We start from the raw sequence: 20,327 nt of genomic DNA, 5'->3' as shown, positions 1-20,327 counted from the left end.
TACATCATTATATAGGACAAACAAAGACATGTTTTATCTCATATTTGAATGCCGAGAAAGATTTAAGTCCATGTTGACGATGTAGCAGGCATAGTTTAAATTATACTATTGTTATACGTAATGTCTCTGGACTTTACTTATTACGGCGCCTATGTATAAACATTACTGTGTTTCGGTCTGAAGGGCACCGTAGCTAGTGAAATTACTGGGCAAATGAAACTTGACATCTTATGTCTCAAGGGGGCGAGCGTAATTGTAGAGCCGCTCAGTTTTTCAAGAATCTTGAGCGGCACTGCATTGTAATGTGCAGGGCTTACCAATTACCATCAGTTGAACGTCGTGCTCGTCTCGTCGCGTATTGGCATAAAAAAAAGTATTGTGCTAAGTACTAAATAGACTTCTTATACTCACTCGTACATAAAAAAATATGGTTAATGAAAAGCTATCTATATCAACACATTTATTCATAAAAACTGGAAACAAGTCACACATTTCGCCTCTATGTCTATTTTAGTGCTAACATTTCAGTTACCCTGAGCCATTTCCACAGCTGATATGAATATAGTAGTAAGTACTTACATAGCAACTTGGAATGTAATCAAATTCTTAATTAGTTCTTTTTAGCACACTTCATCATCAATCCACAGCGGAAATTAAGTTGGTGTAACTATGATTACTTAATCATTGTTGTAAAAAAAAAATATTGATCATATATTTTTTTATGCCAACCCTACTTGGTGCAATTTTGAAATAATGATCCATTATTGGTTATGTACAGGAACTTTTTTTTTAATTAAGTTACAATACGAGCAATATTTTCGCCTGGTGAATGGTGATAAATAGTGCTAATTAGAAAGCTGTGATGCTGAGGATTCATGAAAAACCCTAATAAACTGATCACCATCGTAGTTGCACTCGTCATTTCTACTGATTGCCTAGTCTCCCACTGGTAAAACTTTGGTTCTAAAATTGCTCTTTCATTTAACACTAATTTGCATGTACCTACACAAGAAAATCAAAACTTGAAATAAAGAATTTCATAGCCTAGAATAACAGATTATTCTGATAAATAGGGATGAAAATATTTAATGTATAAACTATGACAAATATAGATAAATCTTTTTAAATAAAAATAATACTAAACATAATATTAGCCATAGACTTGTAGAATCTTTGATTTATCAGCTGTGAAATAAAAAGAAAATTTCGTTTTTACACAAATAAATAGGTACAGAAATATTCTGACATTTCACACCTTATCAATTAGTTAAATATCTTAAGATATCTATGAACTCTGCTGAATTCTTGAACACTTGTGTAGCACTGAATTATCATTAATTAATAAATACAGCATTACCCCTAGCATAAATTTGGCGCTTGATGATCCAATGTATTCCGGCGATCTTGACCATATCGTTGGTTCATCTTGTGGGGCGCCTGCCAACACTAAGTATAAAGACACCAACCATAAAGTCGCCATTTGAGGACTTTATGGTTAAATACCACATAACATAGTGAGTGATATTTTATATTAATTGTATGATCAATATATTATTTTTAAAGTGATATCCCTCACTAACCATGCAGGATATGAACCCGCAACCTCTCAGGTTACAGGTACATAATATATACAATAGGTATGATGTATAAATATTAAAATAAATTTGATTAGGTAACTAGAGTTTATAAGCGCAAATTATTCATAGGGGTAATCTGATATTGAGGTATTTTACAACTCTTCTTTGTCAACAACTTCATGTAGCTTAAAGGACTGTAGAATGTTAATCCTCTGTCCAATTTCTTTCTTTTTCTCATCAGATATTTTACCGGTCAATATTTTTTCTACCCTTTTGTTTTCAGCTGTCACAAATTCATCACCTTTTTCTAAAATTTTCTCCATCAATGTGACATAAATTTTGCTGTTACTCTTATTCTGAAATAAAAAATGTTTATTTCATTAACTTGACAGCCAATAATTAATTAAAAATAAGTTTTTTTTATGGAAAAGGAAGACAAATGAGTGTACAGGATACCTGGTGTTGAGTGATCACCTCCACCCACATTCTCTTGCAAAACCAGTTGAATCATAGGGGCGACCTACCTTTAAGGAAGGTGTACACACTCTTTTTTTGAAGGTGCTCATGTCATATCGAACTGGAAACACCACATAAGGAAGCTCATTCCACAGCTTTGTAGTACATGGAAGAAAGCTGTGGAGGATCTCCACACATGTAGGTGGTGGGGATGTTATCCTAATTTGAGCTATGTCATGCAAAGGTACAATTTGGCCGCAGAATTCACATTTCTTTTTTCATTACCACAAAAAAAAATTGTTTGAAGTATAGTTTCATTGATATACACAGGAGGGGTGAAAGCTCCAATAGAATAAGACAAATCTTCCTAATGTTTATAGAATAAAACTAGTAAATACTTCTATCAGTTGTTTGTGAGACTAGTAAGTAGTACTTTAATGATATAACGTCAGTAAGCTGAAATATTGTAAAACAACATTAAAATCAGTACCTATGTTTGAAGTAAATCCATTAAACAGCATTTTTATACCAATTTTGTTTACTAGATATAATATTCATTACTTATGTTAGTATAAGTACATATTTAACCATTAACCAGGCCTGTCAAAATGACTAATAACTATTAGTATTTTTAATAAACCATTGTAGTGTGTCTGACCATTGATCAGGCCTGTCCAAATTATAAATAACCATTCCCTTTTGTGTATTGTTAACTATTCACCGGGCTGGTCTGAATTACCATGATACAAGTGTAATACCTAAATAAATACATACAATTATCCCTATAACAACAATAATTATTCTATCCCTAAACCTCGCTTTCCAACCTACCTCGTTAACTATTGATTTTAAAGAGTCTTTAGTCTTCTTCAGTACATCTTTCCTACCATCTCTGTCAGTCTTCATGAACTCCATTGCCAGCATGTCTAAGTCTCTAATACAACCTGGCAAACTCAGATATATTCCAGTATTCTGTTTTACAAATCGTCTTAACTGATCAGTATTGAATCCTTTCGATTCATCAAATGTTACGGGCTCTTTCTTTCCTTTTATAAACAGTTTTACAACAGGAAAGTTTTCTTTCGTTGCCCCATATTTAGAGGCTAATCTTTCGTTGTCTTTCTCCCCATAATCCTTCACGCCAACCTCGGCAACTAATAGTTCTTTAATATCTTTGGCTTCTTTCGCAACAGCAACATAGGCATCGTGCTTATCACCATATGGAAATGCTACATCAAACTTCACCAATGCTACGTCAAATGCGTTTACTATTTTATCAAACGAAATTTCATCTAGCTCCACTGACCCGGTACCGGCTGATATTAGGGATTCTTTTGGAATCAAAAGTAACACTGAAACAAACACGAAGAACAGCTGCATTTCAGCACTATAATTTCCACGTACGTCGTACAGTAACAAGAAAAGACTGTACAATATGCGTTATTTATCGTGCTTTTATAGCTTTGCTGTCATAAGACAATTGTTATCAGTTTATTTCAGTAAAACGGATATGAATTAATTGTGGTTTCGCCGGCAACAATCTATGAAAACAATAGGAAATCGTAATTCAAATTTCGATGTTGTTCTGACTTCTGTTCCTTCAATGCTATGACGGCTGACAGCTGTGATCTGACAAATAACAATTCAAACACTAGTCTTTTTTTCTTAGTTCTTATTGAATTAAAATAAAACTTATCAAAAAAAACAACTCATAAAAATATTTAAATATTTTAAATAACATAACATCATCTATAACTCCACAAATTACATTTTCTCTTTCTTTTTGATCGTTTTATAAGTATTTTACCGACTAGCGCTACCTAAGAGCGCTATGTACAGAACATATAGCTGATGATCGTGTTATTTTTCTATTGGTCAATCATAAAAATATTATGCCGCGCTTTTTTAAAATTTTGTCATGATTATTGTTTATTATAATAACTTGCCTTGATTACTATACCTGTCTTCCTTTACTTGCCTTCACAGTACACGTATGAATTAGTATCCTGTTACAAACAGGTACATACTTAGTTATCTAGAGGCGTTATTATATATATACAAATTAAAAAAAAAATATTCACTGTAAAACTTTATTTGTTATTTAGTGCAAGTCAGGATAAAGTACAAAAGTTACAATAGCATTCAAAGGAGTATAACAATATCCATTAACAAAATATAGAAACATTCATTCCAACTAACTTTATCATTCAAATAATCTTTCACATTATAATAGGCCATAAGGCCTTAATGTTAATTTATTTTTTACGATACATTATTTTTTTTTAATTGGTGATATTTTAATATCAGTTGGGAGTTTATTATAAAATATAACACAATCCACTTTAAAAGATTTAGCAATGTTACGGAGCCTAGTAGGTAGATGGAATTGCGAGTTTATGTTTGTTTCGAGTATTGACATTATATACATCACAATTTCTTTTTAATTGGCTTATATGTTTATGAGTGTATAGGAGGTTCTTGTATATATATATATATATATTTATACATCATGATATAGGTGATTAGTTTATTAATTTATAGAATAGGCACTGGATAGAACTGCCTATCATATTCAGTATGATGTCAGTGTATCACATCCATGTTATTTGTGTGAACAGTGAGAGACCTGACCTGAGGATGACCTTACTGACCGCTAAATGTTATTGCATAAGGTTTACTCAATAAAGTTGGACTCAGTTGTAGACATTGGTTTGGTAAATCCACAGGGTAAAACTATCTATCATAACTTTCTTGTTGGCATAACAGACATCCAAAGTCATAAATAATCATTGCATAAAAATATACCCGGGTATAATTCATTCCGACGTGTCACAGAAAATTTTCAAATTGCCGCCAAACCGTAAAAAAATTGCCTAAGATCAAAAAAGTCGTACTCAATAATATTGCCATAGAGTTCCATTTTCAAAATTTAATCATATTTTTATATTTTTTACATGTAGCCAGCACTAAAAGTTTTCAGTGTCGAACCCACCTCTCTACAATCTCTCAGCAGCGAATTCTTACCTATTTTGGTCACATATTGAGGAGGGGAGATGAGATCCTTGAATTCCGTAACACTGAAGGCAAAGGAGCCCGCGGATATTCCCCCTCCCGATGGAGAGATCAAGTGAAAGGGCCCGCCCTCGACTAAGTTCTGCTCGGTTATCAGAGATCCAATGTATAGGCACCGGTGGAGACAGATCCTAAGATGCATTACAGTACCGGCATCTTCAGCATACGATGGCCACGATCCTCAGTCATGAGGTATCGACCACAGAGAGAGAGAGAGTGATTTTATTATGTAAAAAAATGTACAGAATTTTTTTCAAACAAAACATGTAATAGAAATTGTACCTAGTGATAAAATGGGGGCCTTACCTTTTTTTTAATGAAAATAAAGGATGAGAAGAGCAGGACGTTCAGCTGATGGTGATTGATACGCCCTGCCCATTACAATGTAGTGCCGCTCAAGATTATTGAATAACTACAACTATGCTCGTCACCTTGAGACATAAGATGTCAAGTCTCATTTGCCTAGTAATTTCACTAGCTACGGCGCCCATCAGACCGAAACACAGTAATCTTACAAATTACTGCTTCACGGCTGAAATAGGCGCTGTTATGGTACCCATAATCTAGATGGCATCCGGTGCAAAGGGCCATGGTGAACCTACATAAAAATATTTTTATCCCAGAAATCTAACGAGGGTTTTTCTTGTAATCGACTATATTGAAAAATGATTTAAATATTCTTCTTTAATTGTATTTTGGTTTGCGCTGATGGTCTTGTTACCATTGTTCAAAACAAATAAAACAACAAAAACAAAACATAAACAATCTTAACAAAAATATTATGCGCAGCAAGATCTCTGATATATTTTATGTGATGTGTAATTCATTTTATTGTATTTCGTTTACAAGTGCTAATAAAATATTGAATGATTTTTATATTTTGTGTACAATAAACATGGCGGTGTTCAAGAGTATTATAGTTATGTTATTTGTTTCTTATCATTCAAGTAGCAGAGCATATCTTCAGCGGCAGAGTCAATTCAGTAAGAAACATTGACGACTTTTAAATTTTATAGAGAATTATCTTAGATCATTTATTCGTCGAGATAGACTTTAGGCCGTTCCCAATATACTATCTACAGATAGAGATACATTTACTATCTTCTACTGTCAGTAATTAGCTGTCAATAATCTGAAGCTGTATATATGCCCGATAAGTCATTCTTATCGCCTTATATTGGGACGCGTGAATTGCAATTTCCATACAAACTTTATATCGCTGGTAAGCTATACGTCGTCCCATTGACAGACAGCGTGTACAGATAAGGTGAGTTACCGTCGATAAGTTTATTGGGACAGCAAAGTCAACGATAGTTACGATTTTTATCTCAAGTAAGAGATAGACTGAATATTGGGAACGGCCGTATGACAGGTGTGAAAGCGTCGAAAGATATAGACTTTAGGACTAACCTCTATTTTGAGCAATTCACGCACACTAACAAAAAGTGTCATATAATATATTATATAAGATAATTTATGCGTCTGGATAGAGTCTCTTGCTGTTAGACAACCGATAAACAACAGGCCAGGAATATTAGTTTAGTGTGCGTGGCAAGGTACGTCTTAAACTCGCGATTTATATGACACTTTGTGTTAGTGTGCGTGAATTGCTCAAAATAGAAGTAAGTTCTAAACTCAATTTTTTTCGACGTTTTCACAGCTGTTATAGTATATATAAATGATCTAAGAAAAAAGTTATAAGACTGCATTTTCGTTTGTTAGGATAATTCCATTTCCTGTGGTGATAACGACGTAACTTCACATAAATGACGTGGATTGAACCAACTCGTTAAATTCTTTGGTGTGTAATTAATTGTGTTTACAATGGTTTTTAATGAGATATCGCATTAATACCTACCTAACACTATAAAATATAAAAAAGAAACAACTATATAGTTAGATGTGTTGTTATACATTTATATACAAATATTAGGCAAATTACTGATTCATTTAGCGAAGTCTTCTTTCATCATGTTGATATAAATACTACGGAAAAAGCACTTAATAATCACCACAACAAATAGTGGAGGGACAATCTCTAATAGTTCTAATGACATCACAGGCAGTCGTTCCATTTTAAAATAGCTGTGTAACTTAGAAACACAGTAGACATATTATGTAACAGTATGGAAACTAAGCCTTGTTGATAAAATACTTACCTACATGTGCGTACACTCCATTGAAGCAATAGGGTTGTCAGATTATTTTTCTCACCGACTTTAAAAAAGAAGGAGGTCCTCAATTCGACTGTATTTTTGGAACGATGTTCCTTATGGGGCGTAAAAAGCGTGAGACTTTTATATATATATAGTGAGACTTTTATGTATAGTCTATGTTTGATGGCTTTACAGTGTCTAATGTAGTATTATAGTCTACATGGTGACTGTTATGTAATATTTCTAAACAACATTTTATTGAATGTTTCTATTGGAAATATTTTATTTGCAATTATTTCTTTTTTAATTTTTCGTTGAAATATTTAATTTGAAATATTGACGGGAAGCTTTGAAATATTTGTTTTTAAACTTCGACCGTTGAAGTTTCACTTCTACCACAGTCTTAAGAAACTCTTCCCTGCAGTCATCCCATGAACATTATAGACGGGGCAATTATCGCTTTCGAGGTTTTCGGGAGAGTCAATAACGAATATGACACCCATTTCGAGATCCAAGATGGCGGATGTGACTTTGAAAACGATGACATTGCGAACGTCTGAAAAAAGGCAACAAAATATTCTCTTAGTTCTCTTAGGCTCCAAAATAAATAAATATAAAACACATCCTCGAAACCCATTCAAACACACTAATAAGAAAAAACCTGATAATAAGTTTATAATAAAATATTTTAAATTATATTCACTAATTTATTACTATCGATCTCCACTTATCGATTCGAATACCTTTTGATTACAATTATTATTAAATAATATAACATTAAATAATTATTAATATACTATGCTACTTTATAGTTTAAAAAACGATAGCTCCGGTTTTTATGGAGCCGAGTTCAAACAACCGTATACCACGACATTTTAAAAATGCCACGCAATACGTTGGCATTTTTAAAAATGTCGCGGAAACAAAATATAACAACGTGACACTCAACTCGTCTGTACCGCGAAAACCGCTTAGGGGTTTCGTCGTTGCGCATGTTTGTGTGAGTGTGTCATTTCGAACGTTTGTAGGTAGGTTACGTCTGGTACATATGTCTACTGTGTTAGAAAGCTGCGTAATAAAGGTACCAACTATTATTATTAACACAAATCTTTTTCAACCTAGGCCTGTACATTCTTTTTATATTCACAATATGATTACTTTCAGGTGTGTCACAAAAGCCTTACGTCAGGGAAAACGAAGGTGAGCGAAGAATTGAGAACATAGTATTTCGTCATTAATTTATATATTCCTCATATATAGTTTTACCTTCTAGATATACAAATAATAGCTGTAAACCAGTTTTTATGTCTTTGAGATAAGTGCCAGGTTGCCACGACAACAACGGCAGAGAAGAAGAAACGCTTAGGCAATAGGCTCTAGAATATGACTAAATTAAAAACAAAACTAAGATTCAGGAAACAATTTCCAGTAGACCAAAAAGTCAGCGTTCGTTCAAGCAATACACATTTTAATATAGATTAATATAAACATACTCCTACAGGAATACATATTGTGTTGAAATTGAAATCGATCAGCCAAGAACTTTAGTAGATTTGCGATTTTGAACAAACGATCATTAGATTTCTATATTTTTTTTTTTATATAAACGGCAAAACGTCAAGGGGGCAAACGGGGAAGAGGTTCACGGGATGGGAAGTGGTAAGGGACCACCCATGGGCATCCGCAATAACAGGGTTCGAAGCCTGAAGGTCCCTAGGTCGTATCGAAAGGTAATTGATTCCACAATACTAACACTCGCAATACCCGTGGTTGTGGAATGCCAGACGTCAACGAAATGTGTGTGGAATGACATTTTGACGAGATTTCCTGTGGTGGAATTTGGCTGCTGGCAGAATTACTCTTCTGAGCATTCCACTTGGTATATGTGGTAGAAGATGCAGAGAGAACATCTCTACGCAACGATAAACAATCAAGCCGATCGGAGATGACTTGATCGTCGATGATTCGAGAAGTTCTTCTTTGCTTGGGGTGGAAAAAGTTGGTAGATACTAGATAGCACCCGCCCAGAGGTCAGAATAGTAGGCCGAATATGCGCCTTATATACTGGCAAGCTGGCTTTCGCCAGGGCTTGGGCACTACCGACCACATCCAGGCATAAGAACAAATCATAGAGAAATATCGTGAGTTCTATAGACCACTCACTATAAGTGGTGTAGTGTCTATAAAGTATAGACGATACTAAAACTTTTGATATTACTGGTTCAATTTGAAAGGCGTTGAAAATTATCGGTAATGATGATACATTTATAAATATTTTAACACATTATCTTACTACAAAATTAGTCAAAGCTGCTTGAAACTCGAAACTAGGGAAAATCCTATTAATATAGAAAGAGGTAGGACTAGGTGACCCTTTATCACCGGACAAAAATATTTTGGAACATAGGTTGTTCACAACAAGGTATCAAAATAGATCATCACTACCTAATAATATTGCTATAATAGTCGAAACACCTGCAAACTTAGAAGATATGATTCAGATACATGACAAAGAAAGTACAAAAATCGTCTTAGAAATATTAATTTCTAAGGCAATTTATGTGCATAGCAATTAACAGTCAGTTATTCAGAGATTTTCTATATATACTCGTATTAAAAGGACAAACAACAAAAGGGAATCTGCTAACTTCAGACTCTCACGAGCCCCTAGTTCGATCCTCATCCATTACGTACCAATGTGGTTTCAATTTCTTCTTCGTCGTCCCGTCACTGCTGAGGATCGTGACTGCGTAGACTGTCAACAGCACAATGGCCTGGTGCAGTGCTACGTTGACAGCGATATTCAGATATTGGAATATCTGATCCGACCATCTCTTCGGACTTTGGCCTCTCGGTCTTTTCGTTCTACCTTACCCGTCACCATCAGTCTTTCGAGACTTTTCAGTTTACGAATTCATAATATTATAAAAGCAAACACTTACCCAATAAGGTCCGAAACGCTCTTGTGATTTTAATATGGAAAAGGAGGACAAACGAGCATACGCGTCATCTGGTGTTAACGGATCTCACACTCTCCCTTAATAACAGATGAATCACAGAAGTGTTGCAGGCCTTATTAAGTGTCGTATAAACTTACATAATATGTATTCGAACAGTGAAAACACATTGGTAAGTGGTGGGCGAGGATTGAACCAGGGGCTCCGCGGTGAAATTATTCTTCTGTTTTCCTCTTCCAAAAAAAAACCCACCATCTGTGTAAAACCATACCAGAGGTCTGGGAGTGGGAGTTGCATTGTACCATGTTAGGAACGAAAACAATTTAAATTTTGTCTTGTTTGCGTTTGCGGCGGAATTCGGTTTACAATACGGACGTTGCTAGCGTTACTCAAATAATTCTCGTTTAAACTACTCATGGAAGTTGTGCTTTGTACATTTTTGTTAACCCTGCTGCACCTATTTATATGTTTATTTAATTCTTTACAATTAGGAAATGTGCGCTTATAATTTATATAATTTATACAATGAAGTAATTTATCACACTGTAATTACCTTTGTCACATTTTATAAAGGTACAGTTTTTAAAGCGAGAACACAAGTGGTGGATCCCTCTATTTAGATTTAAATATAGATATTTATTATGCGATGCACCTACTACTATAACACTACAGGCACTCTGCGTACTTATTCTATTTATAGTAGTATTATCTATGGTCTATTGTCGATTAACTATTCAATTTGCAGGTATTTTGGAGAAACTGAGGTTTATAAACATTAATAATATGCATCATGATAAGGCGGCTAGTGTCTGGCCACTTGGTGTGATCGCGTATTATTTTGATAACAAAACATATGGTAAGTTAAATTGGAAAGAGTTTTTAAAATTAATCTAGAAATAAACATTTACTAATCCATAACAGTAATACAAAGAGTAGGTTGAAATTTTTTCAAGTTTTTTTACCAATTTATAAGGAAACTTGAAAGTAGACAAAGGCTGTAAATTGAAAGAAAAAGTGAAAAACTGGATTGGAACATTGATAATTAAAATGAACAAAAAAATGGCGATATAGAATAGGTACTATAAGAGAAAAGAAGACGGGTACAAAAAGTTTGTTACAGTCAAACTTTGGTTGAATGAGGGTAGCGCAGGATCGATCGTCGTGGAGATCTTTGGGGAAGCCTTTGTCCAGCATCGGATGTATTTCGGCTGATGATGGTGATGGTGATGATAATCAAACGTTGTGTATATACAAGTTTGTGTCAAAGTGCTTCCAAAATATATTTTATAAAATACTTTGTTAGTTATCAATAGTACAGCCAACTTCAGTTTAGGTGATTGCACCCGCTCTTACATCCAAAGAGTATGTAAATACTACGAAATAAGAGGCGGGGCTGCCAAAGTAAAAATTGAAATTTAGTTTAGTATGTAACGTGCAGTGAGATTTGACATAAGTTTGCAATTTAAGTAATTACAGTATGGTGATTGGCGACGAAGTATAATCCGGCTAAGTTTGAAAGCGGACAGTTGCTTAATACGTATTGGATTTCGGCTATCTCCGTTTTTTACAAGATTATAGCCGTTATCTGTCAATCTATCAATCACTGCACGTTTCATACAATCGAGTGAATTTTTCTTAGAGAGTTTCGCTATCCTGCTTATATTGTTTATAATGCTCCACCGATAAATTAAAAAATGCCTTATTTTATTTTAAACCTTTTTTTATGAAAATAAGGGACGAGACGAGCAGCACGTTCAGCTGATCGTAATTCATACGCCGTGCCATTACAATGCAGGGCTGCTCAGGATTCTTGAAAAACCTAAAAATTCTGAGCGGCACTACAATTGCGCTTGTCACCTTGAGACGTAAAATGTTAAGTCTCATTTGTCCAGTAATTCCACTAGCTACGGCGCCCTTTAGACCGAAACAGTAATATTTACATATTTCTGCTTCAAGGCAGAGATAGGTGCCGTTGTGGTACCCGTAATCTAGCCGGCATCCTGTGCAAAGGAGCCTTCCACTGGTACTTCCACCCTCCAAGCTAAGGCTCCGTGGGCTACGACTTGTAGTAGAAAGCATGAACTACAATTAAAAAGACATACCTACTTTAACTTTTAAATTACTTCATAATTGTCTAACGGCCAGTCCGATTTAATTGGCAGATAGCGTCATTGCTGATAATGTTAGAACATCTATGGATGTGTTAGAAGAGTCTGCTTGTATAAGATTTGAGTTACAGTCGGAGCAACCAGCTAATAAGACTTGGATACATATAACCAATCCAAAACGCGAAAGGGAATGTCAACACAGTCCAACATTCCGCGAATCAGGTGAAATAGTACGTATACTAAATTACATCAAATTCTACCGCATTTATCACAAGAGTGTTTTTGCCGTTGATAGTTGAAAAGATCAGCACTACATGCAACATACACATCGAATATAACTTTTGGTTTTTTATCTTTCCTCAGTTGATGCACAAAAACAATGTCGCTATGTCGATTAGTTCTAGAATAATTTCACTTCTTTATGGATTAGAAAGATAATCATATCATCAGATGATTCGAAGGGCAGGCCTTTGGATCTTGGCCGGATTTTTATTATTTACACCATATTTTCTTTATCACATTCATATAGTTTTTAATTTTAAGTTAGCTTTTTGCATGCTCATTTCATTTCATTTCACCGTGCTCAAAGTAATATTACGAAAAAAATTACTTGGTAGTAAAAATGTCCTGTTGAATAGTAAATCACATATAATTATTTTAATTTTATTTATTAAGTATGTATATTGTATGGCAAATATATCTATACAACTTGAAACGATAATAGCAACGACAGTCTAGAAGGTGTCATTGAGATTACCGTAAAATTGACGTTTGATTGTTTGTCGAATTCGAATATTCGTCTTTGACATTTTCAACTAAGAGTAGGTTTAGGACCGTTAATATCGATTCGACATTGAATACGATGCAACAAAGAGTAGGATTCGACACGACTAATGCCACGATATATCTAATATCGATTTTAGGAGTAGGCCCCAAAGACTCTAATCTGAACGTGTTTGTTATCGTAATTGCTTTACTTGCAATTTTTTCACCTAGCTTAATAATACAGTGAGTAATATTATTAAATTTAATTATACCAGGTTTTGGTATTAGGCTACGATTGTCTAAAACCAAATGAAATACTTCACGCCTTGCTCCACGCAGTTGGCTTCAACGACGAAGTGACACATCCACAAAGAGACCAATTTGTAAAAATAATCTGGAGCAATATTCGGCCAGGTAAATTATTCGTAATATTTTACAAAATTTGATCTATATATAAACTCTTAGATCTATTATACGTCTAGATAGACTACGACAGCTGTGAACACGTAAAAAAAAAAGACTTTAGAACTTACCTTTATTTTGAGCAATTCGCCCAGTGTAAGACGTAGCTTGTCACTCACAGTAAACTAATATTCCTTCCCTGTTTTTATAGATTGTCTAACAGCAAGCTCTATCTAGACGTATAAATTATCTAAGGCGAGACGCATTATGCATTTGTGTAGCAACTTTTACAAATTTCGTAGGTTATTAACAAAAATTTTGCATATAATATTTTGTATATCTGTATTTGCTAAGGTGAAGGCTTCACCTAAGCAAATACAGATGCGGCGGTGACTACAACTTTTAAATCCGGACTACAATTGAAACCCCGCCCGGACGCTCCCCGGACGCCTTCTAAACTAGAACAAAAAAAGCGAAGTGCACCGGTTACATGTTATTTAAATTGATTATTAGCAGATTTCGTTAAACATATAAGCAGTCAAAAAATTATATTTTTAAGGTTCCAAATTCAATTTGTTGAACCAGATATGGCTACAGCCGCCTTCTTTTTCTAAACTCGAATTATCACTTCCCACGTCGATTCTGGATTTAAAAAATATTGTTTTGTTGAATTATTCGTTGGCGTAAGTGTCCTTTCTGAAGGAGATAAAATGAATTTGAATAAAAACTAACATTTTGTTTATTTTTGATCTTTTCGCGGTACTATTCCGACATAGAAGTACACTTAAGTATAAAATTAAATCTGCTACTTTGGTCCTCTGGTGGTAGTACCGTAACTCGTCTAACAACATTTTTATCATTTCAGAATATCGTCACTTGTACCATGTTGTTCGCTCTGGTGCTAAGCCGCTCTCCGAATATGATCCATTGAGTATAATGCATTTCCACGACCGCGCCTTCAGCATCAACGGGCAAGCCACTGTTCTTCCATTGGTAAAATATTTACTATCATCACATAATTCAGATAACATTCTTCAAATACATCATTTAAAACTATCAGGGCTATGAACACTGTTCCTGTAGCCAGATAACAGTAAAAAGATATTTAAAACAACGATTCGAGGAAGTCTTGGTTTGTCGGTACTTTTTAAAATTAACAAGAAAAATCACACATAAACAGTTAAGAACATTGACCTGAAAGGTAGGCGGACCGTGGTACACAACTATCGGTCAGATCTGTGGTGAATACGGGTTGCAAATACCACAGTCAAAGATAATTTTCAATTATTTGGAGTATGGAATCCAGTTGTGAGAATATTTCCACCCATCTATATATAAGTAAAGTAAAGTAGCGTTGGATTTTTTATTCCACAAAAACCAGAATAGGTACAGGCCCCCATTATATGTATATCGTTGAAATGGTCTTTACGAGAAAAGCTTAAAATGGTTAGGCAGTCGGGATCAAAATCTATTTAGGTTCAATTATTTCCCATAGGGTTACATTGAAGATGAGGTTTGTACACTAGAAACCTGCCCTTTTTATCCTGCGATTCCCAGGGACGTGAAAAAAGTAGGAGAGGAGGAGTGTCGTTAGAGGCGACTAAGGGCTTTTAGAAGTGGGAGAGTCATGCTGCCATCGGATGATGTCAGCACGAACGGGCCACACTCTACCAGATAATTTACAACACTCGCACGAAAAAAGGCATAAAGTGGGGAACTAGTGCTGCAAAGCACACATTTTTTTAAATTCATAACACTTTTATTTATTTATATTTAGGCTTACCAACTAGATACCTTATAATTTAACATGTAACATTTTACATGTAACATTTAACATTTCACTCTAAATTTCAACTTTTATTTACAACAAGTATTGTTGTTTATTTTATACTTTAAAAAATTTAATAATTTACTAGATATTATATTTTTAGATGTCTGGATTGATGATAAAACCATCAGATGAACTATCACAGTTGGACAAAATGAAGCTAAGACTACTTTTTGATCACGAATGTAACAAACGTAATGTTGAGAGTTTTGTTGATACATGTGTAAAAACATTCCAATTAGAAAAGGGGTTATTTGATAATTCAGCGCAAGTGCACAGTGACGTTGATAAGGAAGAATTAAATAAGGGAAGTACATCTGATAGTGAAAGCGAGCGAGAAAGTAACGAAAAAGTACCTGATAGTGAAAATAAACACAAAAATAATGTAAGTATACCTGGTGAAAACGAGCAAGAAAATGACGAAAATTTATCTTATGATGAAGAAGAGCACGAAAATGATGAGAAAGTCCTCGATAGTGAAACCGAGGAAGAAGATAATGGAAAAGTAGCTGATGGTGAAAAGGAGAAAGGAAATAATAAAGAAGGACCTGATACTGATATCAAACCAGAAAATAATGAAAAAATATCTGATGCTGAAAACGTACCTGAGAATAAACTATAGAAAAATAAAGGAATTGATAAAAATGAGTTGAAAATACATCTGTTCATACAAAATCATTAAATACATTGGCAAGTGAAGCAAATATAGACTTTCGAATCGGTTACAAATATTTATTGTTAGTTTCAAGTATACTCCATTGGATACTCTCGCTATTGAGCTGATTGTATTGTAGCTTTCTTTTTTCGCACATAATTTTATATTGGGTAGTCTTTTTAGTCAGAGAGCTTTAGTAATTGTTAATTCCAACTAGTAGGTACTAGCCGCATATCCTCTTGATATCATATTCTTCGATGTAAAGAGAAGTTTTATATTCATTATTTAATATTTCTACAACTTCCACCACAGCTTACAATTAATGTTCAAATGTTATATAGGTGTATGTTGTTTTGCATTAAAAATCCTGTATTTAAATTTCTCTTCTTTTAATAATTTTTGTGCCGAAAAATATCATATCATGCCATACAGTTTCCCTTACAAAGTAAACATCTGGCTGAGCTTGACAATTAGTTATGTCCACACTGTTCCTATTTTGTTCATCAAGGGCATGCGTTATAGCGCACGTGAGGCATGCCCTTAATACATGCGCGATGACGATTGAAAGCGAAGCGCGCGCTGTTTCCCCGTCTTCCCGCGTCGCGTCGGGTAGATTTCTGTGCCATAAAGCGATCAACGACGGAACTCGTAAATGACTATATCGGCGTTGCGTTCGGTAACGCATTCAATTATTGAAAGCGCCAAACAAAAGTTGAATAGAAACATGAAGGCGAAAGTTGAAGATGAAAAGGCATAGTGTGGACTTAGCTAATGACAAATGGTGTCATCTAATGCGTCAATTAATAGATATATCGTCAAAGTGTGAAGTAGCAATATTCAAACATTATTGTTTTTCGGTCTGAAGGGCACCGTAGCTGGTGAAATTACTGGATCAAAGAGACTTGTTATGTCTCAATGTGACGTGCCTTTGAATTTTGGGATCAGTGAAGAAACCTGAGTACTGCATTATAATGGACAGCGCGTATCACTTACCAATATATTATGTACTCCTTGCTCGTCCGACACTTTTTCTCCTAAACAAAGGGACCGAGCTTTCAATCATGATTCATTTCGTATGAAATATCAATTAAAGCAACTGTTTTTGGGCATTTGTTTTAGTACCCAATAAATTTCTCTAGCGCATATTATAAGCCCTATCGGGCAAGTATAGGCTTATTTGCTGATACTTTACTTATACGGCCTTACAAATAAAATTGGCATAAAGTTATAACTAAGCATAAACCAAGAATATGTAAAATGTTTACAAATAGACATTTTGCTTACGAATGGTTTGTTCGGACGTATAACGTTTCCCGCGTTTATTTGCAAAGCAGCTTGTCATTCGGAATACTTCAGAATTATCATTGTATTGACAGTGTTGTCAACGATATTGTAAACATTTTGCGTTTTCTTTGTTTATCATCAGTTATAACTTTATACCTAGTTTATTTTTAAGGCCGTTAGTAACTGTATTATTTTATCCTGTTTGCAAAATTGCAAGTTAGTAAGGTGTAGATGAAAAAGTATTTCTAGAATAATTAGTTATACTTAGCATTGCTTATCTTAGGTCTGCGTTGGAACCGAAACACTTAGAAAAGTAAATATTATAATATTGGATATACTCAACTAAAATAATAAAAAAGAATTACTTATTTAAATTGTATCTTTCTTGGAAAGTATAAGAGGTCAACACGAATATCAACATTTGTTTTATTTAACCTATAAATTTAAATGTATTATAAAAATCTGTTAAATCTCACTATCATGTTAAGAACGCTTAAGTAAAGTTTAACTAACATAACTACTCAAGGAGTAAGTTAAATATTATTCGTTATCGAGTTATTTTCTAATTACTCGTACATGTTTCTTTTTTATACGAGAGGTGGGAAAAACGCTAAAGCTTCACCTTAACGTGTTAATTTAATTATTTTTTTATCTTAATAATTCCGTAGGAAATCGTTATAAATAATGTGAACAGTCCTCTTCTGCAGGACCAAGATGATAATTATATTAATATCTGCTGTATTTGCCATAATAATACACTATAGAACATAATGCTATGAAAATAGCAGTTAATTATCTAATATTCTCAAACGTTTATACTTCAAGAGTCTATAAGTAAATTCAATACGGTGTCCCATTGAAATTTAGTATAGATAGCGCGAGATTTGAATGCAGTCGGGGCTTGAGGTAAAGAGTTGGAGCATCTCCCCCCGCTTTCCGCACACCTCCGCTCGCGCGCCTTCGAGGTATCGATACATTTACTCGACACAGTATCGGTCGTCAAGTAACGATACTTACTCGGATTCAATTAAAAAGAATCGATACTTACTCGTATCGAATCGTTTTTGGAAAATTTTGAGTACAATAATTTACAAGTATTGGTATTCTTTATTGAGAAGTACATAATATTATATAAAATTATGAAAAGTCTGTTTTTGTGATGCTTCCCTAAAATATTAATTTATCCAAATGTTTGCCTGTTAGACGATTTCTGGCAGCATTGACTGTTGCGTCAGCTTTGGAAAACAGCCTTTCGCAAGGTACCGAGGTACTACTACGTTCAAATATATGCGTGCTTGTTCATATAGCGCTGGTAATACGGGTTTAAATCCTCCCTCCCATTCCTCTAATGGGTTGGCTTTTAAAGCGCTCACTGGATAAGCCAATTCAATTGACACTTCATCGGCTTTTGAGGAAGTTATTGATTTTCATCCACTCAAGACAAGAAATTAAAATGGTTTAAACACAAAACAAAAACTGATTATCGTTAAAGGTTAGGAATAACGTACCTAGGTGGGACGCGGAACAAACGTAAATAATCAAAATCAGAGACATATGGTGGCAACTACCTACGTACCTTTATTTTCGGGGGCATAGACAAACAATCTTGCCAACTACACAAAACTCAGATTAGGAAGTGTTCAAAACCATCAATTTAAGATATTTTTTTATCAATCTTACAACGAAAAGAATTTATTAAGTGGCTTCAAAGCGAGATTCTACATGTTGCATACTGATATGAGTATTTTTGACCGATACCTACTCGATACTTATTTTCTAAGTATCGATTGTAAAACTACTTGGTATCGGTGAAAAGTATCGAGTATGTACTTGTATTTACTCGTATCGTTTCATCCCTAGTAGTACTGTAGTGCTTCGCCGTACTTAACAGCTATCGTACGTACCGTGTTCTCATGCTAATACTGAAGTTGCGATCTCGTGTCCTTTTTTTGATCTTAGTAATGACAGATCCGAGTCCGAGATTTTTTTCATCGCAAAGCATGAGAAATTGCGAAAAATGTTTTAGACATGAGTGTTGAAGAATGGCAGAAGAAAAGAGATTTAATTATTAGGTTAACATAGTAAACTTCAAGAATTGTTTAAATCTATCGACACACTCATGAATATGGTCATCAATTATAATAAGTTCACAACAATATCCTATTCCTGAACTCTGCAATCAATTACGCGTTATCTGTACATTGTCTTCGTCTAACGGCCGTTCCCAATATACTATTTACAGATAGAGATAAATATCTTCTACTGTCAATAATTAGCTGTCAATAATCTGAAGTTGTCCCAATATACCCGATAAGTCATTTTTATCGCCTTATATTGGGACGCGTGAATTGGCAATTTCCATACAAACTTCTATCGCTAGTAAGCTATACGGCGTCGTCCCATTGACAGACAGATTGTTCGGATAAGGTGAGTTACCGTCGATAAGTTTATTGGGACAGAAGAGTCAACGATAGTTACGATTTTTATCTCAAGTAAGAGATAGACTGAATATGAATGAATGAATAATAATAATAATATAATAATAATAATATTGACACACATTTACACAAATTATCTTGCCCCAAGTTAAGCATATATAGCCTGTGTTATGGGTTACAAGACAATGATATATTTAATACAATATAGTTACTTAAACATACATAAATTCATATAAACATACATATAAACATACATAAATACATTTAAACATCCATGACTCGGAAACAAACATCTATATTTATCATATAAATGCTTGCACCTACCGGGATTCGAACCCAGGACCTCTAGCTTAGTAGGTAGGATCGCTAACCACTCGGCTATACAGGTCGTCAAAAAAATGAAAACTTTATTAATATCAAACACAAACCACACAGAATAATACAACTAAAATGAATATGAAAGGAATGGCCGTAACAAAACACTACATTTTTGACGTTTAGCGCGGCAGATTTTATTTATTTACATACCTCGCTTTTATTACCATAGTTTACTTCGTTATGTAAGTTGCTTTCTATCCACTTTGAATGTGAGTGAAGTTTAATTAGCAAACAATACTATGGGTAGTATT

The 20,327-nt window shown here is 34.3% G+C and overlaps 2 protein-coding genes across 2 annotated transcripts; one reads left to right on the top strand and one right to left on the bottom strand.

Moving 5' to 3' along the window:
- Positions 1-447: 447 nt before the first annotated feature.
- Positions 448-3,630, bottom strand: LOC126967791 (protein windbeutel). The gene is made up of 2 exons (XM_050812489.1): positions 2,865-3,630; positions 448-1,933 (listed from the first exon to the last, which is right to left on the bottom strand). Exons 1-2 carry the CDS (start codon positions 3,411-3,413, stop codon positions 1,730-1,732), a joined length of 753 nt encoding a protein of 250 aa, XP_050668446.1. The 5' UTR covers positions 3,414-3,630; the 3' UTR covers positions 448-1,729.
- A 2,324-nt stretch (positions 3,631-5,954) lies between these two features.
- On the top strand, positions 5,955-15,957 carry LOC126967777 (zinc metalloproteinase nas-14-like). Its single transcript, XM_050812466.1, has 7 exons — positions 5,955-6,088; positions 8,426-8,461; positions 10,964-11,074; positions 12,381-12,556; positions 13,367-13,505; positions 14,359-14,486; positions 15,425-15,957. Exons 1-7 carry the CDS (start codon positions 6,001-6,003, stop codon positions 15,941-15,943), a joined length of 1,197 nt encoding a protein of 398 aa, XP_050668423.1. The 5' UTR covers positions 5,955-6,000; the 3' UTR covers positions 15,944-15,957.
- Positions 15,958-20,327: the final 4,370 nt, after the last annotated feature.

Source organism: Leptidea sinapis, chromosome 13 (genome assembly GCF_905404315.1).
Source record: "Leptidea sinapis chromosome 13, ilLepSina1.1, whole genome shotgun sequence".
NCBI lineage: Eukaryota > Metazoa > Arthropoda > Insecta > Lepidoptera > Pieridae > Leptidea > Leptidea sinapis.
This window is presented reverse-complemented; position numbering and strand designations above follow the sequence as displayed.

Coding starts and splice junctions, on each gene's coding strand:
- LOC126967791 (XM_050812489.1), bottom strand. CDS start 3,413: ATGCAGCTGTTCTTCGTGTTTGTTTCAGTGTTACTTTTGATTCCAAAA. Junction 1,934..2,864: donor TAAAATCAATAGTTAACGAG/GTAGGTTGGAAA, acceptor TTTTTATTTCAG/AATAAGAGTAACAGCAAAAT.
- LOC126967777 (XM_050812466.1), top strand. CDS start 6,001: ATGGCGGTGTTCAAGAGTATTATAGTTATGTTATTTGTTTCTTATCAT. Junction 8,462..10,963: donor TTACGTCAGGGAAAACGAAG/GTGAGCGAAGAA, acceptor TTCAATTTGCAG/GTATTTTGGAGAAACTGAGG. Junction 13,506..14,358: donor CTGGAGCAATATTCGGCCAG/GTAAATTATTCG, acceptor TTATCATTTCAG/AATATCGTCACTTGTACCAT.